This window comes from Nanorana parkeri, unplaced genomic scaffold (assembly GCF_000935625.1).
Source record: "Nanorana parkeri isolate BGI_ZX_2015 unplaced genomic scaffold, ASM93562v1 scaffold254, whole genome shotgun sequence".
Lineage (NCBI taxonomy): Eukaryota > Metazoa > Chordata > Amphibia > Anura > Dicroglossidae > Nanorana > Nanorana parkeri.
Genome location: NW_017306522.1, coordinates 694,511 through 718,900, shown reverse-complemented (window position 1 = coordinate 718,900; position 24,390 = coordinate 694,511). Strand labels below are relative to the sequence as shown.

Genomic DNA, 24,390 nt, shown 5'->3' with positions numbered 1-24,390 from the left:
TATTCTACTACATCTGCAACTCTTTTATCCCTCTGCACAAGTAAGTGGGAAAGAAAAGTGAGCACAAGATAAAAGCACGGAAGCCAAATGGAAAGACATCTCCAAAACAATGATCTTATGATCTTGATGTTCATGCATACTGCATTCATGGAAAATGGAAAGCTTTTAAGATGCATTTACGACACATATACTCACGCAGCATGTTGACTTTTACTGGGGTCACATTTCAATCTATTTTTTGTATTTTCACTTTTCCTATCTGCTATATAATACAGTTATTCCACTGGTTCTAATATTTTCTTTGTGCTTTAAACATGATATTATACCTAATAAGGCAAAGCACCACTTTCAAGTGCCTATTTGTCAGGTTGCCTTAGGTGCCCCTGATGCTTTATTGTGCACAGTTTGACAATCTCCAGTGGGAGAGAGCTGGTCTCTACTCCCTATATCTATTGGCAAATAAGGCTGCCCATCATAGTTATGAGTGAACAGTGAGGCACAGATGGCAAAGACTCTTTGGTCAGAATTTACATACCAAAGCACACCCCAGAGGTACTTTCCCACATCAGTTCTAGCTTTACATAGGCATTACATTAAGTACACAAACATCTACTTTATCTAAAATTTTCACATATGAAGCCACTACTTTTACATTGAATCTGCACTTGCCTAAGATATTTCAAAGGCAACCATACTGCTGAAGCTCGGGCAACCTGTGGGGCCTGCGCCAGATCAAGCCCTGTGGAGCGCCTTGGATTACAGGCCCATTTGTTTTCTGGAATGAAGTTATTTCTGGAGCTAGGTTCCACCATTATCATCAGCTGGCAAATTCCAGAATTTTAGTGGGCAGTAAAGGTTTCCGCATTTGACAGTGACTTGGGCAGAATTTATTATACTGTCTGAGATAAGGATCCAAAGAGCTTCCGTGGGACATGGGGATCGATTTGAAAACAAACCCACAAGCACACTTACATGCAGCATGCACTTCAGCTTTAACTGCCAGAATAAAATATGACACAGCCTACCTCTTCATCAATCTTCTCTTCGACATCGAACTTTCGTTCTTTCAGAAAACGTTGTGTCTTCTCCAGTTGGAATTTTACCAGTTCTTCTATGGCATCCTTCTCTTCTTTGTCAACAAACTCCTGCACAGCCTCCCCCATTCCCCGTTCAGTGAGGAGAGACAGCTGAACATTCTGTGGAGGACATGAAGTTACTGCCAAGATGCCATGTGTCTCACTGAGGTCCAAACTAAGTTTTAAATCATTTTCTATTAATAACGTTTTTCATATGTGCCATGAACACAAAGAACAACTTACACATATTTTTTTTTCCATTTTTAAATAATCTGAGGGCATCCTTACCCGAGAGTCACCCCATTCCTCTCTGTAGTGCGTATATATGTTGCCCAGACGTTGTGTTGTGATGGGCAGACATTACAGGATTACCATGTAGCAAGCATGATTAGATTTAGAATAACTGGTATATGGGTACCTGTGCATAAATGGCTTTGTTTTTGGAACTTTAACATTTTCTTTCTTTTTTTGTTTGCACGAGTGCTGCTGTCTTTTATGCTTTTATGCTGTGCCAGAAGCAACCCAGGTGCAATTAGATTGATGTTTAATTAACAAAATTGAACAGGCAGATTTCATCAGCAAAGGCTGCAAAGAGCCAAGTACTGCATTATGGCGAACGATCCTCCCTGCAGGACTTCTGGCGGTAATACAGAGCTATGTATGAGTATGCAGAAACAAATATTCAGCAAGGCATAATGCTAAATGACGTTAGCTTTGTAATTAATGCAAAGACATTTGGCTGAGATTAACAAGCCGCGAGCACACAATTTCTTCTCCAAATCATTCATGACTAAAGAAACACTACAATCAAGAGAAGAAAAATATGCATTTTTTTAATGTTTTACATACAGCTTCACAATAAGTGCCTGGTTTACAAAAAAAATATTAATATATAAATTATATATATATATTTATATATATTACATACACCAACACATACAGTCTGATATGTAAAAATACACACACTAACTTTAAATGAGAAGTATTGGGAGGGTAAAATGTACTCTTCCCAATACTTAGAGCTGGCGTGTGAAACTACAGGAGTTACATGCCAGCTTTATAGATCGACAACTGAGTGTTTAAAAAACCGCTGATCGCTCAGCTCACGGTCTTTTCCATGCAGAGAGTAGTGACGGTCAGTCACCGCTCCCTGCAGGGATTCCCCCCTCCCCTCCCAGTTCCTGATTGGAGGAATGGACAGGGGAGGGGGCGGGCACAGGCACAGCTGGCTCTGCCTCTATAGAGCCAGAGCTAGCTGTCAATTAGACAGCGGGGTGGATCCTGACAGTACTGTCAGGTTCCTAACGGCTGCAGCGTGGCTCTGCGCAGTCTACAAATAGCAGGCAGCAGCCCTCTAGATGCTGACTTTACATAGTTAGATAGTATTTGAAGTTGAAAAAAGACACAGGTCCATCAATTTCAACCTTTGTGTGTCTGTTTGTTGTGCATGCGTGTGTATAAGAGTCCCTGTGTGGTCTAGTATTTAAGTGTACCCGTACCCCTGTATGTTACGGTCTCTTAGGATGGTATCTAATTGCTTAAGATACCATCCTAAGGGACCGATCCTGAAATCTCACATCTATCTGACTTTGTGAAATGTCAGATAGCACTCACAAAGTCGGATAGAAGTGACATTTTAGGACCGATCAGCTGTTCCAGGGCAGATCGGTTCTCCTGCACATACCATCTGCCATGCCGATCTGCCCTGGAACAGCTGAGAAAGCTTTGAATTCTACACCTTTTGCTGGTCACATATTTTAACCCTAGAAAAAATGGGCATGACTACATTACAAGTCACACATTCCACCGCCAAAAAACTGGGCAGGATTATGTTAAAATGTGTGACCACGTCACCGGTCACACATTCTAACGCAGTCACAAACTTTGATAGAACACCTGTCCTAGGGTGGCTATGCTAACTTAAATCCAATGTATCTATTAAAGAGCTATGGGTGCACATTAGGCTGCTCAACTATTGTGAACTACAAACACAGCTTCCTCTCTTCATTCCATTACATAGGGGCAAGATAATTTGTAGTTTACCAGAAATAGTTTGGGAGGAAGATAACATCGTATGTGATTTTAGTTCAGCTCACAGGAAGTGACAAGAATGCCGCATTTCTTGCAAAATCAACAGGTATTTTATGCACCGGTACTTGCTGAAAATGTTCCTGCAAAATTTTAAACAATGCAGCCACCACATTGCTTTTAAAACGCTCCTTTACTAATGTTATAGGCGTTTTAGGCATTTTAGTTTTCATACCCATGTAAACTTAATGGTTGAAGAAACTAGGGAACCAGGAACAGGGAGTAACACAAATTTGAAGGCATCTGGAAAGTGAATACTATATTTGGGCCACATATAAGCAGAGATGGAAAGGATTAGCTAAATGACACCGCCCCACAACTTTTGGTTAAACTCTGGTGAACTGTCTTCAAAGCAAACTTGTCAGCAATGTTAATTATTCATAGAGATTGTATTTGGCAGGAATCAGGAAAATTAGCCAGTAACAAAGTAAAAGTGGTTTCAAACAGGTGCACGGGAGAAGTTTACAAGAGTAAAAAAAGATAACAAGTTTTAAAAGGTAAATGTGAATGTAAAAGTCATTTAAAATTCTTTAGATTTGCAGCTTATATAAGAATAATGCCTGATGATCCTGCCATGAAGTTCCTCATTCAGCCACCGTGCCACATGGGCATCTTCTGAAAGCTACAAGTGGCCATTTTAACAGACATTATGCAGGCATAGTCAAGTGTTGTCACCATTAGGAATCCCCCTCCACACCACCACTCCTGAAAAATACAATGTATGAGGTCAGCAGCACTGAGATGAAACAAGTCTGTACTGGTGATATTACCATCTGTGAAAAACAAGTGTACAGGCCCGGGTATATGTAAGAACTTACATCCCATGGGGTCCTGCCTTCTATGCTCCCCGGGTCCAGTGGCTGCTACCCCCCTGACTGCCTGTGTGATCTTCCATCAGCCTCTGATGTGCTGGGCGCGCATATGCACACTGAACCCACTCTTAAAGGGACAGTGAGCACTTTTCACAATCAAGTCTCCACAGAGGTCCATCTTCAGCCGTGACGTCAGAACACCAACAGGTGTTCAAATTCAATTCAGTCCATGCTTTTTTTTTTTTTGCAGAGCTTTGTCTTTGTAGTGCCTGCTGTGTATTGACCTTTGCTTCGCTATTTGACCATGATCCTTTGATGCCTGCCCAATCTCTGTTCCGGTTACTGACTATGAGTTTGGCTATGGTGTTTCTGGACCTTTACCTGTGGTGGTCACCACTACGTAAGAGGCCGTGCATTAATAACGCTCTACCTGCACAGAGGCACTTTTAGTACAGGCGAATCTCCCTGCATCTGGGCTTCTAATAACCTCATCTGATGCTTCAGGAGGGAAGTGCATTTTCCATTTTTCTAGAACCAATAGAAAGAATAATAGAAACAGAAATAAATTATCTAAAAAAATATATATATATATATTATATATGTATACACATATATGTGTGTGTGTGTTTTTACAAATGTGTTTTGTGACCAGAGCTGTATAAAATATGTTGTAATAAAGGTAATGTGGCTGTTCCTAGGTTCTGTCCTTTCTGTCATTCTATATCCCTTTTTGTATCTGCATATCGCTGCCCCCCACTAAGTAATCTTCTTCATCAACACCTTTCTTTTTTTTCTTCAATTCTGTAGGGTTTTTTTTTACCCAACAGCACATTTTACATGTTCTCATTATAATGACGTGTCCCTGTCTTTACATATTGAATATTGTTTTTTGTCTTTTGCTCATTTCTTAGTACTCATTAATTCCCTCTGTAAATATATTGTCTTGGGTATTTGTTCAGCCATCTCTCCATATTTCCCTATCATAATTATATGGATATAATGGGATTCCAATCAGACTACCAGGAGATAGTCTTCCTCTTATTGTCTCACTTTGTGCTTATTGTTCATTCTCAATAGCATCTTCTATTTACTGGTGTGCAGGGATTGTTCTGCTATAGCTTGCAGATGAAGCAGACTGCTTAAAGCTGAACTCCAGGATTGTCATGAATGTTATCCATCACTTCCTGGTGTGTGTGTGTGTGTGTGTGTGTGTGTGTGTGTGAGAATGTGTGTGTGAGTGTGTGTGTGTGAGTGTGTGTGTGTGTGTGTGTTTAACTCATATCATCAATGTGGTTGGATTGATGAATAATTAAGGCACCGCATATCTCATAAAGGCATATAGACATTCAATTATTAATTTGATTCTTTAGGTGACAACACAGCTTTGACTTCCCCCAAAAATATTTTATCAAATCCATTGGATACTTTAAAGCTGAACTCCAGGTCAACTTTTAAATCCACAGCTGCAGTAACATACACCGCCTGGCCAAAAAAAGTCACTAGCTGGATTTAGCTAAGCAAATAGGTCAGAGCCTTCCAATGGATAATTAGTCTAGGTTTAGCAAAGTTATGTCCTCAAAAAAGGTCAGCTGCCTACCTAAATATATTAAATGACCAGATTACTCCATCAATGGATTTGTTCTTCCCTGATGACACATTGGGCATATTTGTACGGAAATAAATGTTGTGACATTGCATAAGCTAATCGAAATGATGCCATGACGAATATGTAAGCTAAAGACAGTCTAACAAAATATTAGAATGTGTGACTTTTTGACCAGGTAGTGTATATTGGTGCAGTTTTAACTGCCATTTACATTTTTGTTCACCCAGTCCTGCGATTTAGGTAGCCCTGTCAGAAAAACAGCCAGCCAGGTAGCTTGATTTCCTCTGCTGTAGTTTTGCAATACAGCCTGGAAACCTCTCCACCCCCAGCCTGTAATTAGAGTGTGAAGGAGCAGGAGCAGAATGAGATCAGTGGACTGTTGTCTTCTCATTATGCAAGTATATTTTCATGCAGCACACCTGATTGGTTCCTAAAGCTGACCCTCCATTTCCCAGTCTGAATACTACTACTGTGCCGAAAAACGACAAAAGTCCGATACCAAGTCATACATAGCTGTTTATGCAAGTTGCATTTTCATAGTTACACTGTAAATAAGGTTGGAAAAAGACACAGGTCCATCCAGCCCAGCCTATGTGTGTCAGTTAAAATGCATTTAACCATTTTTAATGCATACATTAAAAGAGTGGAAGTGGCAGAGCAGCAGCGGAACCAATGGTGTGTGGCGTGGAATACTGGTACAGCGCTGGGTGAGAGCTGGGCACAGGATCTGTGTGGAGGGTGCCAAGGGAGAGAGAGGTTTGTGAGGAGCAAAACAAACGACAAACGCACTCAACAATTTGTTACCAGTTATACAGTAAGGTGCACACGAAATGGGCTTTGAACAGTAGAACAGTAGAAAGGCATCATGGCACACTCACAAACCAGCATGTAAAACAACTTGTCTCACCACTAAGGACAATGACAGAGGTTTGGATACACGTCACTATAAGAGGTGCCTTGGCGCGGCAGTGCGGCTTACACATCCTTTGCAGAAGACGTGTATCCAAACCTCTGTCATTGTCCTTAGTGGTGAGACAAGTTGTTTTACATGCTGGTTTGTGAGTGTGCCATGATGCCTTTCTACTGTTCTACTGTTCAAAGCCCATTTCGTGTGCACCTTACTGTATAACTGGTAACAAATTGTTGAGTGCGTTTGTCGTTTGTTTTGCTTTACCGATTTGGTACAGCGACGCATGGAGTATTGCTTGAAACTGTGAAAATGGTTGGGCACTGTGATGTTTGCTAGACACTGTGGGGAACTGTACAGAACTGTTGGCAATGTATGATCTCTGTGGGCATTGAGAAAACAGTTGGCACTGTGATACCTGTTGGGTATTGTGAAGACTTCTGGTCACAGTGAGTACTACGGGGGCACCGTGAGGACCACTAAGTTACATTGCTATTAACTAGCTTATGGCTGTCATGTCTTCCACATGTCCTCAATATGTGACGGTGCACATCCTGCTCAATGTATGCGCTTCTTGTTTTCATTCAAGGGCGTGTACTGTTGTGCGAGATGTAAGCAAGCGGTTTGTTTGGAAGCCCAGATTCTGGAACTAAGAAAATCAACTGCCTACACTGAGGTGCATCAAGAACATGGAGAGGAGTTTGTATCTCACTTATCAGATGCTGGCAGAGGCCAGTATAGAGAACTGAACAGACCTTTCAGTCGGATACCGGCTCTACAGTAGAGACAGGCTGCATCTAAATGGAGATGGAGCAGCTCCTTCGGGGTAAAAAATGGTTAGAAGACTGGAGGAGCTTTTATACTAGAACATGGGGGGGAGGAAACGGAAATAAGTATAACTTGTAGAAAGCTAGGGTCAACAGGGCCACTTAATATAGAGGGGGATTGAAATATTGTGTGAAAGGGGGCTCAAACCAGTCAGTTGGGAATCAACATTACCAAAGTCCAATACAGAAGTCTTGAGGAAATGAACTGCAATTCAGGAATGTGCAACAATAAAATACTTAACATTAGCACTAAACAAAAAGTCACTTGAGGATTAGCACTAAACTTCTGTCACTTGAGGAGGACCTTCGTGGGAGTATCAGAAACCTGGCTGGAGGGGGGCGGAGCTTATCTATGGCGGCAGCCGGACGTGTTCGCCCTTAACTCCGCAATACAGGACCGGGCAACGCTTCTGAAGCGCCGCATCACCGCCTGTCATGGGCTCCAAGAGGGGTAAGAAAGCCCAGGGAACCAGACCGGATCGCACACGGACCCCGAGAGCCGGCATCGGCAGCTTCTTTGCAGTCCCAGCACACACGCGCTCTGCCGGCTCTAGGGGCCGCATGTCGGCTACACGTGATTGGACACAGTGGACTCTCATCTGGATGCACATCGCACGGCCATCACTGATCTGCAGAAAACGGCTTTAGCCCAAAATAAGCTGCTGCAATCTGTGTGGACGCACATGGATGACGCTGAAGACAGGAATAGGAGGAACAACATTAGAATCCGCGGTCCGCCTGGGGCGACGGGGACAACGGACCTGGAACCCACTATCAGAGGTATCTTTAATTCACTACTTGATAGGGGGGCGACGGACCCTATCGACCTTGATAGGGTGCACCGAGTCCCTGGATTCCGAAATCCCTCTGCACAACTACCCAGGGATGTCCTGTGCCGCGTCCATTTTTATAAATTGAAGGAGGAAATTATGTCTAAGGCCCGGGAGCGTGGCTCCATTGACTTTGACGGGGCGGCCATTACCTTCTTTCCTGACCTGTCACCCCGGACCATGGCTCGCCGGAGGGCCCTGAAGCCTCTTACACCCTTACTACGAGACCGCCACATTCCTTACAGATGGGGGTACCCTTTCCATCTGTCGGTGCGCCACAATGGCCGTCTGATAATCCTTCGCTCCCCGACTGATCTCGCTGGATTTACTGCAACTCTAGGAATACCCGTGGTGGAGCTGGATCCTAGGCCGGACCCCCCGGCTCCCGTGCTCCCTGAGGTCCCCTCGCTACCCCAGTGGACTGAAGTCTCTCATTCTAAGAAATCGCGGAAGGATGCTGCCACCCGCAGTTCCCTGCCTTAAAGAAGACGGCTAGATGTCACTGCTGCAACCATGCGTGAGGATCTCCTCCCCCCTTTTTTTTTCTCTTCTCTTCTCTTCCCCTTCCCTTTGTTTTGCCACAGGAGACATTTTGGGAGAGGACTTTCCCCAGTGCCTTGTTGTTCCGTAGACCGCACCTCACCTCTACTTTGACTAGAGCCCTGGCAGCTGGATATCGTCTGCTGGACTATGGGACCTGCCCTTGTGGCGGAGGTATCTCCGTATGGAACGCTACCTACATGTGGAACTTTACCTCTACATCTATCATCGACACATGCTGGAGGATTCCCCTCGGGTGATATACTGCATTAACGCTGCATATTGGATGTTCTGCATTTGGTGATGTTTATCTGCCCCCCTGGGATTTGCCGGATGGGTGTGGTGCCGTTTGCACACTACTATCGTACGTGGATGGGTGGCCTTTTAATGTACTCCACCTACGCCACCAGATATGGCCATGCACTCTAGGTGGATAGTATACCTCCCGTCTTGGCAACTCCTAGCGATGGCACTTATTGCCCAGGGCTGCGTAAGATAGCCATGTGTTGATGCTCCTCCTGGACCTAGTGTTGCACTATGGACACATGGGGCCTGACCTAAGCCTTCTTTTTCTCCTGGAATCCTAGGTCCGGGCCCCCATTCCCTCTGCTCCTCTTCCCGGTCTCCTTCCTCCCGCCCTCTTCCCCATCCCTTCCCTACCTCTACACCCCCCTTCCTTTCTTTTCCTTCCGCCCTTCCCCCCTTCTTTGTCCCCCTGCTGCACTGCATTGTATGGGCCTGGTATTTTTGTATATTGCTGTTGATGTGTCTGCCGCTGGCCCTCTGGGGTTTGCTTGAGGGGGGTTGTGCCCACTGTAAGCAGCTCTCCGCCCCAGCCCGGTCAATTTGTGCTGTGTAGTTGTAGTGGGCCTGTCCTCCGCACGGAGGATACGACCAATAAGTGGGCGCTCCCCGTCGTGGCATCCCCTAGCTGAGGCCACCCCTGACTGCGGGGTGTCCTGCATTGCCTCTTTCCTGTGCCCCTCTTGGGGCTACGATCCCGGGGTACATGGGGTGGCTGCACACCCCACCTGCCCTCCCTGGGCGTTTCCCAACCCTCTCCCTGCCCTTCCCTCCCGCCCTTTTTACCCCACTGCTTGATATCGGATCCTCCCAGACGCTGGTTGAACTGAGACATAACTATGTTGGCCTGTGTTGTTATGTTACACTGTATAATTGTTTATGACATGCCTGTTCTGTTGCCCTTCTGTATTTGGCACTTTATTCTGAATGGTTATAATTTTGTTTTGTTCATTAAGTTGCCCGGTTCTGAAGATGGAGCGAACCCCATTGCCCTAGGTTTCTCCACACCCCCCATACGATGGCCAACTGGGTTGTAGTACCCTCTTGTGCCCGCTGGAAGACTTGGATCTTCCCCTTAGGTTTGTCTATGTACTCAATGTCTTTTCTTTTCCTCCCCAGTTTGTGGATCTCTATCCTTCCCTTTTTCCGGCTCTTGTCTTCTTGTCCTTCGTCTCCCCCTCTCCTCCTGACTGGGGCTTCCCCGGACCGCAATTTTTTGTCACCTGTGGCTTGGTTGCTATCCATGACCTTTCGGAGATCTTAATTTCCCCTTAGACCCGCGCTTAGACACTTCCTCGGAGAGATCCTCTGTTTCTCATACACAACTAAAGCGCCTCAAGTCCCTCATGCACCTCCTGCAGTTGGTGGATATATGGCGGATCCTAAACCCCTCAGCACGGGACTACACGTTTTACTCTTCCCCCCATCGTTCCCATAGCCGCATAGAATATTTCCTGGTATCCCATCGCTTCCTCTCCTGGGGCCCGCAAGCTGGGATTGATTCCCAGGTGTGGTCGGATCACTACCCTATCTCCCTATCTCTCTCACTTCCTGATCAACCTCCCCGCTCTTTCACGTGGCGATTTAATGAAACGCTCCTTCGTGACCCGGTCACGGTAGACGCCATCAAATCCACGGTTTCCACCTTCCTTGCCACACACGCCACGGATGACACCTCCCCCCAGTTAAATGGGAAGCCTTTAAATGCCTTCTCAGGGGTGTTCTCATCTCCCATGCCTCTCGCCTAAAAAAGGCACGCTCAGCGGAACTCACAACCTTGCTGGGCGACATTCACGTACTAGAACTCCAACATAAGTCCTCCCGAGACGCCTCCATGTTGTTAGATCTGGAACGGAAGCGTTCACACCTTCGATCCCTACTGGATCTCAGCTCTCTTAAATACAGGGAATCCCTACGTAGATCGCTATACGAACACGGGGACAAGTGTGGACGCCTCCCGGCGCGATCTGTCCGAACCCAAATTTCCCGCACATATATTCCTAAAATCCAAACGAAAGGTGCCCGGGTAGTCCACTGTACTGACCAGATTGCGCACGCTTTCCAGACTTACTATGCCGACCTATATAACCTCCCTGTGCCGGGGACGGCCTCTCCGACCCCGGACCCTCCAGACAACGCTGCTTCTTATATTGCGCCCACCCCTCTCCCGACCCTTGCTCTCATTGGGGAACCTTTCTCCATGGAGGAGGTGTCCACCGCTATTAAGGGACTTCCCTCAGGGAAGAGTCCAGGACCGGACGGCTACACGGGAGCCTTCTATAAGCACTTTCAGGATCTACTGACTCCCTTACTTCACACCACCTTTAACTCTGTGTCCGCTGATTGCCCCTTCACCAAACAGTCGCAGGAAGCCCATATTACGATAATCCCTAAAGCTGATAAATGACCCTACTCTCTGCTCCAACTATCGCCCGATCTCCCTTATCAATGTGGATCTTAAATTGTATGCGAAGCTCCTTGCAAATCGCCTCAGTCACTACGTTCCCTCCCTGATCCATATGGATCAGGTGGGGTTTGTCCCATTTCGCGAAGCCAGGGATAATACTATCAAGTCCCTCACCCTTATGCGGTACGCTAAAGACTCGGGCCTTCCGCTGTGTCTCCTTTCAGTAGATGCAGAGAAGGCGTTTGACCGCCTCAACTGGGACTTTCTCACTCTCACGCTGACGCAGATTGGTTTACCCAGATTGTTTGTGGACAAAATCATGGCCTTATATAACTGCCCCACTGCCAGTGTGTGAGTTAATGGTTCCCTATCCCCGCCTTTCTTTATCCGGAATGGAACTAGACAGGGTTGCCCACTGTCCCCGTACTTATACATCTTGGCAATGGAGCATCTAGCGGAAGCAATCCGACAAAACCAATCTATACAAGGGATAAGTATCCGGGAACACCATTACAAGCTTGGCTTATATGCGGATGATGTTCTGCTTTACTTAGACAACCCCCGTACCGGGCTCCCTTCCTTATTAGAGGAATTTCGTAGGTTCGGATCTGTCAGTAACTTCAAAGTGAACTTACACAAAACTGAGGCCTTAAACATCTCCCTTCCAGCGTCGGAAGTTATCTATCTCAGGGACACTTTTCACTTCAAATGGCAAGATAAAGCCATTAAATATCTGGGTGTCTTTTTATCCCCGAACCAAGCGGACCTGTATCATCTGAACTTTGCACCGCTCCTTCATTCTACTGTCAACCGTCTGCAAACATGGACCTCCCTGCGACACTCCTGGTTAGGTAGGATTGCGCTCTTTAAAATGGATATTCTCCCCCGCTTTCTGTATCTTTTTCAAACTCTCCCCCTTATCCTGCCTTCTAACTTCTTCCGTCAAATGCGCTCTGCATTACTCCGCTTCATCTGAGCCGGTAAACGTCCGAGGCTAGCCTATCATATCATGGTCCGCTCCAAGGAATCAGGAGGCTTGGCCCTGCCTGACCTGCGGACATACTACTATGCGGCGCTCCTTGCCCAGATTCTGGACCGGAAACACCATGGGGCTCACAAACTCTGGGTCTCCCTGGAAGCACTTATCTCCCCTGTGCTCCCGTTCTCGGTACCCTGGCTTGCCCCCTCTCATCGCCCTCGCTCATCGCTTGTCCCTTTTGCCTTCCCTCCGCTTCTGAAAGCCTGGGACCTTCTTCTCAGAATGCATGACTTGTCTTCTTATGTGGGCCCCATGACTCCCATAATGGGCAATCCGGTATTTCCACCGGGTTGTATCTCCTCTAGTTTCCTTTGCTGGTCCAACTCTGAGCCCTCACCTTTGGCCGTAGCCCTCGCAGGACCGACACTGAAGCCTTTGGTCGCCCTACTTGAGGGCCGTCCCCACGTCTCCGGAGCCTGGCTTTTATATTTTCAACTTCGGGCGTTCTACAGTGCGTTAGGGGATCGACCCTACACCGACCGCTCTCCTGGTTCGAGTCCCTTTGCTATCTAGATGACCCACCCACTCATGTCATCTCCCTCCCGTATCGTCAGCTACTTCCGATGAGATTCCGGGGTCATCTCCCATGCTGGGAGAAGGACTTGGGTGTTACCTTTACTGATGAAGAGATCCGAACCTCCTGCGTAACCACGCATAAACTCTCCGTGGCCTGCTCGGCTCAAGAAAAGGGCTATAAAATCCTAACTCGGTGGTACCGAAGCCCAACCCTCCTACATTAAATATTTCCTGATAGGTCCGCCCTCTGCTGGCATTGTCTGGCAGCGGAGGGGACCCTACTACATGTATGATGGGGCTGCCCCCTAGTTTTGCCATTTTGGAACCGGGTCTTTGACAACTATAACCAGGTAATGGGGACGGATCTCGTAGCCTCCCCTAAAATAGCTCTCCTATCTCTTTTACCTGGCTCCCTTGCCTCGATCAAGAGGGACCTACTCCGCTTCTTCCTGGCAGCGGCCCGAAACGTAGTGCCGCGACATTGGAACACTGTGGTCGCCCTGACCGTGCAGGAGTGGATTGCGGAAGTGTGTCTGATCATGCGCTTTGAAGAACTGACGGCCTCTCTACATGAGCGTCAACCCCAATGCGCTACTTTGTGGACCCCTTGGATTTTGTACATGGACTCAGCAGCATTTAGGACCCTGTGATCGTACTAAGGACCTCCTGACTGACACTGCACTAGTGCACTGCCTCTGATATACCTATGTGGGCCGTCCAGGGTGACGGATGTACTATTAGGTCCGGTGGAAGCCCCCCATCCCCCTTTCTCCTCCCCATTAAGTACCCTCCCGTATCTGTTCTCCTACTTAGCCTGGCACCCCGCCTGGCAGGCGCCCCCCGCCCATATTGTGTTGTCCCTTGAGTCCTGTGTTACTATGTGTTTCTCTTCCTTTTTGTCCCCCTTTAGTGTTGTCTGGCCAGATGGGAGATCGCAGTTACCTTTATATCTCCTGGGTGAGATGCGCTCAGTAGCTATAGATGTACCCCCCTATATATGACTTGATCTACATATTTACCACTGTATGTGATGGATACTTGAACCGAACACATATATATATGCGTTGTTATATGCTTGTGTCTCATGCAGAGCTGTGACTGCATGTCCTGAAACTGCGCTGATCCCTATGTCTGCCTGTCTTTTATGTTACTTGTACTAAACTCTTAATAAACTTTTATTATTTAAAAAAAAGAAACCTGGCTGGAAAGCTCACATGACTGGGCTGCTAATATACAAGGGTACAGCCTGTTTTGGAAGGACAGGGTTGGGGGGGTGTATGCTTCTATGTGAAGGGTAATGTGAAACTGAATGTAAGATGACATCAGTACTGAGGAGCTACATAAGACTGTGTCTAATTGTGAAGGGATTGCAGATTTGTGCTTTAGACCCCCAAACATAAAGGAAGAAGAGAAGATTCAGCTCCCCTCATAGATTGAAATGGCTGGGAAACAGGACAATGTTGTTTTTATTATGGGGGACTTCAATTATCCCAACACTGATTGGGCAAAAGGAACCGCACACTCAACTAAGGCTTGCTGTTTCCTGAACTTATTGCCGGACAATTTCATGGATCAAATGGCGGAAGTTCTCAACTAGAAAAAAATGCTATATTAGATCTAATAATTTCTAACAACACAGAGCTGGTTGCAGGCATAGTAACTCTAAGAAAAGAGGTGTTCTTTTACTGTATCCAACCAAATATTTCTAACAAAGAACACTGAGTACAATACATATAAAAAGAGGAAGACAAGGCACGCCAGACTTTAATAGCACCCAAAACATAAGTTGAAACTTGATGTGTTTCACAGATAGTTATTGTCTACCACTTCATCAGGAGATTCTCAGGTAAATACAGGTAAGTGTAAAAAAACAATGCTACAGTTCACGTTAGCAGAACTGCATTGTGCGTATTTCCTCATGCTCAGTGGACATTGGAGCAAATGGAAATGTGGGAAAAACCAGAGCCAGTGCCAGATCCAAAATCTAAGGCCTCCAAATGCATGGACTAATATCCAACATTGGTAATTTGTCTTTCAGTATATCCCCACAGGGTGTAACAAATGCAGCAATCTCAAACAAATTCAGATGAGCGCTCCCATATCCAAGGATGCAGTTCAATTTTGGTCAGCGATCCACAGAAAGGATGTCCTTGAACTGGAGAGGGTCCAGAGAAGGGCAGCAACACTAATAAAGGGGCTCCAGGACCAAAACTATGAGAAATGATTACATAAATCACACTTGTGATATGACTGCCCTGTACAAATTGTATAATGGTGATGGTATAATCAGTAATAAACTGTTTACTGTAAGATCAACTAAGAAGGCAAGGGGTTACCACCTGGAAATGGAAGGTAAAAGGTTTAACCTCAACTGTAAAGGGGATTCTTTACTATTATAGCAGTAAAATTTTAGAACTCCCTTCCCCAGTCAGTGGTATCAGCTGAGAGTATAGACACACTCAAGAAACTTTTGGATGATTTCCTCAGTGAACACAATATACAGGGGTACGGGTACTCTAAGTTCCACGGACCGGTACCGGTCCGCGGCCCGGGGGTTGGGGACCACTGCTCTAAGTGACTCAGACTCATACACATACACACACTGAACTGGATGGACCTGTGTCTTTATTCGACCTTAACAACTACTGTGTGTAACTATGTAGAAGTGTATTCATTGGTTTTGTTTTATATCTGTCATTAAAAGAGAACTATGGGGTAACCTTTTGATCCCATTGCTCTTTTTAGGGTGACGGAAGGACATTTACTAACGTCCTCCCGTGACCCAAAGCTCAGTTTATCGCGAGCGATATACTGAGAGTGCCACAGCCGGGACGGATCCCGACATTACTGTTGGGATCTATCTAGAAGCAGAGCCAGCTGTGCCCGCCCCCTCCTCTGTCCGTTCCTCCAGTCAGCACCAGAGGATCAGAGAGGGGAGGGGGGAATCCCTGCGGGGAGCGGTGACTGACAGTCACGGCTCTCTGCAGGGAGATGATCGGGAAGTGAGCGAGCGACGGTATTTGTTCACTGACTCAATAGACTGATCAAGAGTCAAAAGTCCAAGTATGCCATCGCACTCCTGACTGGAAAATGCCCATGCAGAAGGGCGGGTGCAGCAGCAACGACGGATGCCTCTGTCAAAAACTTACAAAATAATAAAGTCACCGCCACTCCAAGTATTCAAGTCAATAAGTTTATTGACCCAAGTGAAAACACCTGAAAGTTATTGACTTGAATACTTGGAGTGCCGGTGACTTTATTATTTTGATCAATAGAGTCGATGTGTGACAGTTTCAATGTCACACGTCAGCTCTAACTATGAGGTTGAATGTAAATCACTCACCTCATAGTTCTCCTTTAAGTTCACGTTTAAAAGGTACCTCTACCCAAGAAGAAAATGTGTGGACATGCCTCAGTAGCTAGCTAAAGTAATGTGTTTCTGCTCAGTGTGGCAGTGTTCCTATTAAAAGAAACCTGTGCTGAGAACATAAGGAGGCTGCTAGTGCTGAACTCTCCTTTTTAAAATGTTATTTGTCTGGATCACATGCTGACCCAAAGGCTTCAAAACTTTGAGTCACTGACCAATAACAAGTATGAAGATTAGGAGATCTGACTGTAATCTTACTCTACTTTCCGAATGCCTGTTTCAGGTCTGTGACTAAAGTATTAAATCCAGAGGTAGACAGACAACTTGCATATTCAGAAGACGGTTAGTCTTCATAGCTACCTTATTCCTTTACAGTTTGTCTTTATTGCTGCGGGGAAATATTACATATACTGGTACTAACCACATACAGCTATGAAGATATATTTTTCACTATAATGTCTACAACTGTGACCCTGCAGCTTCACGTACTGCTGGTAAATAGATTTTTCCTGTTAAAATTGTGTCTGCAGCAGTGAATGGATGAGGCTGAGTTGCAGTGAAATTAGGATAGCTGCTGAAAAGACATTGAAAAAATATAGAAATACAGACAGCTACAGGAATAAAATCTACAAATCTGTACATGTAATAAGATTATAGACATAAGTAAAATATACCTAAACCCAAAGAACAAACCTTTTTTGGTCCATTTTGGTCTGATAAATATACCATTAAAAGTGTTTTTCATATGCAAAAAAAACTGTAGATTCTGCCAGGGAGCGTAGGAGCTGACAACTGCCTTTGAACTCTGTCTGTGCTGCACTCTTATCAGTTACACTGTTGTCACCCTAGGACTGGAATGGTGTAACTTGATGGATTCAATGGGTAAGAAAGAAAAAAAACCTAGAAAACGAATGCAGCCACCACATCTAAGGACTAATAAGTTGCAATATATAACATTTTTGTTCTTGGGTTTAAATACACTTTAGGGGCCCATTATGGATGCACCAATACCGGCTGTTCTGCATCAAGTACGAGTAACGATATTTTACTATCGGTACTTGCCGATACTGAGTACCGATGCTTCCACTGGCATGGAGCCGGCTCTCCGGGCAATCAGCATCGCGCAAGCTAGTAATGACCCGCCTCCCGGTTTCCTGACTGGCTGGGACGTTGGCTCCATGCTGATTGTTTGGAAAGCCAGTTTCCCAGCCAATCAGCATCAAGCCGGCTGTTCGGCCGGCTCGATGCTGATTGGCCAGAAATCCGGCTTCCCAGCCAATCAGCATAGAGCCCAAATACACGGTATCAGCACCAATACTAGTATCGGGGCATCCCTAGTGCCCATTGAAGATATACTGCACAGTTACACTTTAAGGTAACATATGCTGTTACCGTTCAACACTATATACATATTTTTCCCTTTTTTTTCTTCACATTTACCTTCTCAGCTGTCTGGAAATATTGTTTCACCAGATCCTCAACCCGCAGCGTAGCAACCTCTGAGGATGGCCTGCTTTCAAGTTTTTCAAAATTAATTGCTATGTTATCTGCAAAGAGAATGGAGATGTTTACTACACAGAAGAAGCAGAGCAGGTGTTCTGTGCTCTCATCCCAGCTTGACATACAAGGCCATGAAAACGACACTTTGCATGAGCTTCACATATCAAAGAGGTATTACATGAGTAGATGAGGTGCAGAGCTAATGTCAGCAGCTACACACCATACAACACCTGGTGCCCACACTTGCATAAAAAGCAATATCATCCATCAGATTTTGTGTTTCATTTATAAATAATTTGCAAATGCCATGGAATGCCACTTGTCCAGGAAATAATGAAAAGAGAACAAATTCAACATCAAACTACATAGTTACATAGAATTTGAGGATGAATAAATAATAACATTATTTTGTAATAATAATATGTTGTAATAATACAAAATGTATTATTACAAAAGCACCTTCTGTGTCATGGCAAGATTTTCAAAAATAGTGTTCTTTACAAAGGATGGGGATTTGTATACATGACATTTTATTATGTGAGCAGTTTCAAAAGAAAATAGGATTTTTGTTTCCTTTTCTTGTATTCCACTAAGGGACACAGGAGGTTTTTCACCTACGCGTTAACACTTTCACCTATAGGAAATGTAGGTATTACCTGTAATGTTTTAAGGAAGAACTCTGGGCAGATTTTTTCTTAACCCTTGTAGTGGGGCTACCCCGCTCTTCAAGGGCTTAATGCTTGTTATCGTCTAGTGACAAAAATACAATGTTATACTCACCCGATCTTCAAGCCGGCTTGCTCTTAGACTGATCCTTGCAGCCTCTCTCCCCCTCCACTTTAGCGGTCTAAGGATCCTTAAAGGAGAACTATGGGGTTAAGGCTTTTCCCCATAGTTCTCCTTAGGGTAACGGGAGGACACAAACTAGCGTCCTCCCGTCACTCTAGGCTCAGTATACCGCAAGCTGTAGCTCGCGGTATACTGAGACGCCGCAGCTGAAGCGTATCCCGACAATTGTGCCAGGATCTGCCCAGCTGCGTGAATGCCTATCTAGAGGCAGAGCCAGCTGTACCTTCCCCCGTCCGTTCCGCCAGTCAGCGCTGGCGGATCGGAGCGGGCAGGGGGGAATCCAGCCCCTCCCCTGTCACGGCAGAGAGCCGTGACAGGATCGAGAGGTGAGCAAACCCGGTATGTGTTTGCTCACCTCCCGATCTACTGTCTACTGACAGTCTCATTGTCACAGGTCGGCTAGAACTATGAGGTGAGTGAAAAGCACTCAACTCATAGTTCTGCTTTAAGTCATCATGTCCTATACACTGTGTATAGGATGTGAGGACGCCGAAGGACATACCATTGCTGCAGCAGAGAAGGAGACAGGCTAGAAGGAGCACTCTAACAGCTAGCCAGCTCCAAGGATCGGGTGAGTAAAACGTTGTTATTTTTGTCCCTAGACAAAAATGAGCACATAACCCTTGCAGTACGGGGGTAGCCCCACTGCAAGAATTAAGAAAAAAATTCTATAAGTTCTATAAGTTGGCGACAGGGTCTCTTTAAATCACTACAGTCAATAAGGTTATAGAAAGCTGGTCCAAAAGAAAACAAAAAGTATAAACGTATTTACTGTAGTGTACGTAACCATTTATAACCTACAAAATACTCTGAGAACTGCAAAGTTTTCCTAGTACAGAAGATATTTACTTTGTCATAACTTCTGTCACAAAAAAAGATCTTAATACGTCTAAGGATTGAGCTGGTCGTAAAAAAATTATAGCCAGTCTGCCAAGTTGCTCCAACGCATTTCGGGCACACTGATCGTTACTCTTCTGTGTATGCACTCATCTATTAAAGAGAATCTCTACTCTACGGTACAGTTATAGTGGCTGGCGGTGGGAACCACAGCGGTATCTGACACACCAATAGTGTCCAATTACTGAAAATGTTTCAGCCGGCTCATAGAAAGTGAAGAATGGAGGCAATAAACGCAGGAAAGGTAAGTATTAGCCTCTGTACATGTAATAGGATTATAGAAATAATTACAATTCATAGAAACTCAAACAATGGTCCAATTTGGTCTGATAAATACACCATTAACCTCTTGCCATCCGCCCTTCTATCTGTCCCCAAAAAAGGGTATAAAATTCATTTCAGTACAGCGCTGCATGACGGAATAAATGTCAGTTAAAGTACCGCAGCGCTGAATACTGAAAAATGGCCTGGATGGGAAGGGGGTTTAACACCGCGGATGTCAACTGGTTAAAAGTGTTTTTCAGATGCAAAAAAAAAACCCTGTAGAGTATGCCAGAAAGCTTAGGGGCTGATAACTGCCTTATCCAACGTGCATCGGGCACATTGATCGTTAGTCTTTCTTGTATGCACTCATCTAATAAAGTGACACTGATGCCTATCTTTACTGTATTGTAAAGTTGTAGTGGCCAGCAGGGGGAACCACAGGGGGTGTGATGTTACACAGTTGAATAAAATCATCACCAAATGCATAGTTAATGTTCATATTAATGTGAAGTGAGAATTTATATAGTGAATATTTCTTAAGCCAATATGCTTTGACATCAGTATAGCTCAACCTGTGTAACCTCAGGACCCACATTTGTCCTTGGCCATTAAGTCACGCCCCAAGTCGCACTGCAATAGAACGCATGGCATTAGTGTACCACATGTTCTGGTGCGGCTGTACTAACTGTGGGTGGGAGGTGCGTTTGGGGTACAATTGAAATGAATGGTAATGCAATGCAACTCCCACACCAGAATGCACGGTAGGTGCGATTGTGTGGTACAGTTTGATGCACTGTACTAATGTGAAAGGGCCCTCAAAAACACTGACATACATACTGTACATACATACACAGACACAGGCTAGGACACACATGCACACTTTTGTTTTTTACGCCCAGTCTCCCTACCTTACGAGAACTGGAGTGGATCCTCAGCCTGGGTCCAGTGTGGGCTGCTTTGCTGTGACGGAGCTCCACCCATATGTACATTGCTTCTATAGCTCCATTGCGCACCCTATAGAGGTGCTGGGAGCCAGAATGTGATGTCACTCCAGTCCAGGCACCTCTACAGGACATGTGTGGGAGCTATAAGCAATGCACGTATGGACGGAGCTCCCTCGCAGACATAGCCCCAGTCTGCCCCACCTAAAGCTGACACTCAGTGCTGGGCAGCACATTTTGAATAGTTGCTTGGCACGAGAACTGACAGTGCTGTGCTAGGGAAAGGCAGAAGAGCCTCTCACCTAGAAAAGTGATAAGAACCAAGGGTATAGCTGCTTTATATACTGCCATCCTGTGGTTGTTTTGGTTATTGCACCATGTCTTCTGTATTCCCTCCCCTTGTGTGTAATGTACTTCCTTCTTGTTAAGAGATATCTTTTCTGGTAAAATGGCTGCATCTTATGGCCACATGCAGTATGCTTGCTTGGAAACATTATCATCTTTGACCTGCAAATACCATCTTTCTGATTATCTGCTACATCCTGTTGCCTGCTGTAACCTGCTGCATTCAATAAAAGGTATTTGGTGAGTTTAGCTATCTGATAAGGATTGTCTGCAGTGATTATATCTGCTTATACAGGCCAGGCATAGATGTCTCAGCAAGGGATAAATCGCTAATACAACAATTGGAGTCAGAATAGGGGGTGACTAGACATCTGACACATCAAGTGTGTCGGAATGCCGAAGATACTTTAGCCGGCTTAGCTCCCAAAGAGAGTGAAGATTGGATGCAGTAACAGCAGGAAAGGTAAGTATTACCCTCTCTTCTTTTGCAAAAAGAACTTATTTGTATTTATTTACGTTCTTTTAAGCAGAGTGGGTGAAGCTATGAATATAAATACATGGTAACCCTGTGGTCAACTGTGCAGCCAGCAAAGTGTGTGTATAGCACAGACACTTCTCAGGTTTATCCACTTTTCTACAATACCTCGAGCCCTGGCTTGCAGATTTTGTATTTGCACTATAAACACAAAAGTTTGTGGACAACTGACGACCGCACGTATATGAGCTTGTTGGACATCTCAGTTCAAAACCATGGCCATTAATATGGAGTTGCCCCCTTCGTAACTGTAACAACCTCAACTCGTCAAAGAAGGTTTTCCACAAGATTATGGAGCTTGGGTGTGAGAATTTGTGACTATTCTGCTAAAGGAACATTCATAAGATCAGGAACTGATAATGCAGGTAAAGACCAGGTTTCACAGTTGGCATTCCGGTTAATTCCAGTGGTGTTCAGAAGAGTTGCTCTGGGCTCAGGTGTGGTCACGTGTCCACAAACGTTTGTGTTTATAGTGCAGGCCAGTTAACTTACTCCACATCAAACTGGTCAAACTATGTCTTTATATAGCTGGCTTTGTGCTCAGGAGAACAGTCATGATGGAACAGAGAAGGATTTCCCCAAGCCGTTGCCACAAGTTTGAAAGTGCACAATTATCTAAAACGTCTTTGTATGGTTACAAATACAGTAAGCCGAGAGATTAGATATCCAGAGGGAAACCTAACCTTATCTTTATGCCTAAGGCTGGGCTCTCACCATTTTCCGGATCAGATCTGGAACGCAGTGCATTGCGGTTTTGCCGCGTATGGAATTTTTTTTGTTAGCTTAAAATGGTCTTACAGGTGCGTTCCATGCGTTTTTGATGTGTTTATATGCATTCCAGACCAGACAAAATGAGACATGCAGTATTTTCTGGTCTGGTCTGGAACGGACTGCGCTGGTTGGAACAGAGGCCAAAACTAGCATAGGGATACATTGGGATGCATTTTGGGTCCGGAAACAGTCTGGTCTGGTCTGGTGGTAATCTGGATGTGTTGTGAATGGGCCCTAAAGCCCAAGCAGCAGAAACAGGATTCCTTACAGGTGGAGTATTTTTTTAATACCACGCCTACAGGAAGCTGTTTTTACATGCAAACCAATAATTGTGCAAATAAACTGACCTTTCTTATCCTTCTGCTCCTTGTGTCTGAAGAAGTGTATTATATCTTTAGGATTGGCTGTTTTGTCCACAAACTTCTGGCTAAAACGAAGAGTATTGAAGGGTTCAAATCCTCCTGTGTAATCCACCTGGAAAGGTTAACAATTGAGCTCTTAGTAACTTTACAAGCCTGCATGAATAATTTCTTGACATGTCACAATACACAGCAAAAGTCATTATATGTTTATCAAAAGCTGTACTTCCCACTATGAAAAAGCCCCTAAGACTGTACATTGTAACTTTGCAGCAAGTCCCAAAGCAAGAGTGTTCGGCAGGGGCTGATCTGTGAAAGATGTTTGTAAACTACCCAGGTATGAGGATTTACATGATTGAGCCTGCATGTTAGTCCAGGAAGAAGATGCTGACCCTAAATGATGAATAAGAAAGATGGCTTTGCCATTGTTGGGGCAAAAATAAGACAAAGTCACTACTAGGGGAATAGCATAATCTCAGTAGGAGGTAATAAATACCTAGAAAAGTAACAATAACACAATGCTTAGCGTGCTGGACTTAATATGAAGAAATATGTATATCTGATGCTTGCTCCACTTTCATGAGAAGGGCGAAGGAACCAATCAAAAGGGCACTCCCTTTTTAGGTCCCAGGCTGGTCCCACCACCATATTGACCAATGGGGCTAAGTTATGGACCAATAAGGAGGTGCTGAAGGTATGACGAGGCAGTGCCCCACTTTTTGGAAGCACTTCCATCTAAAGAAGAGAATTGCCTGTGTTTCTCTACAGCACACCACACATACCCTTTAATAGATGGATTTGTTAGGCATCAGAAGTCTCAATGTGTGCTCCTCTCAACTCCAACAGGGCTATTCAATAAAGGGTGAAGAGTTTGGAGAAGGCAGGAGAAGTGAACAATATAGGACAACATCACTGAACTGGAAAGTGAGCTGAATTGGAGAATTTTTCCAAATGAGCTATTTTGGCCTAGATTGTTCACTTCTCCTGCCTTCTCCAAACTCTTCACCCTTCTATGAATAGCCCTGCAAATCTCTCTTCCAAATGGCCCTGAACTTCTGTACATGTGCCCTCTTTTAGCATTGCTAACTCTGCTCCGACCTCACACAGAGGCACCTGGGAGTCAAAAGTCAAGGAAGGACGGAAAAGGGCGTCCTCTTCACTCTCCTATGCACTAATCTATTTAAAAGCTTTACTCCACAATGAAACATGAACACAGAAAATTACATTCCTGGTCTGGCAAGCAAGACAATTGTTCACAGCCAGCAGGCCTAACCAAGCTAAAGTTCTGCTTTCATGCATTGTGGCTTAGTGATCAGTACTTTGGCGTTGCATTATGGGTATCCTAGGTCCTCGGCAACTACTAGGTTTCTTTATAAGCTTTCTATTTTCTCCCCAGTGCTTGTGAAGGACGCCTTTAAACCTCCAAAAAAACATGCTGGTAGTTTATTTCTCTTAAAATTAAATTGACGCAAGGATTGTTTCACACTTTATACCTATTCACACGGGAAAGGCTCAGCTCCAACTTGATGTTAAACCCAACAGATGTGTAAAGCTGAGATCTTATCAGATAACAACTGCACAGAGCCAGATTAGGTGTTAGAAGAGTATATA

General features: G+C 44.9%; 1 protein-coding gene across 1 annotated transcript in view; it reads right to left on the bottom strand.

Moving 5' to 3' along the window:
- MRE11A (MRE11 homolog A, double strand break repair nuclease) overlaps positions 1 to 24,390 on the bottom strand; it is a 171,661-nt gene that overhangs the window by 63,803 nt on the left and 83,468 nt on the right. Inside the window, exons 10-12 of the mRNA XM_018556808.1 lie at positions 22,768 to 22,894; positions 17,759 to 17,865; positions 1,026 to 1,196 (exon numbers count right to left, since the gene is read on the bottom strand). Coding sequence (XP_018412310.1) covers positions 1,026 to 1,196; positions 17,759 to 17,865; positions 22,768 to 22,894 — 405 coding nt within the window. The remainder of the gene's footprint in view (positions 1 to 1,025; positions 1,197 to 17,758; positions 17,866 to 22,767; positions 22,895 to 24,390) is intronic.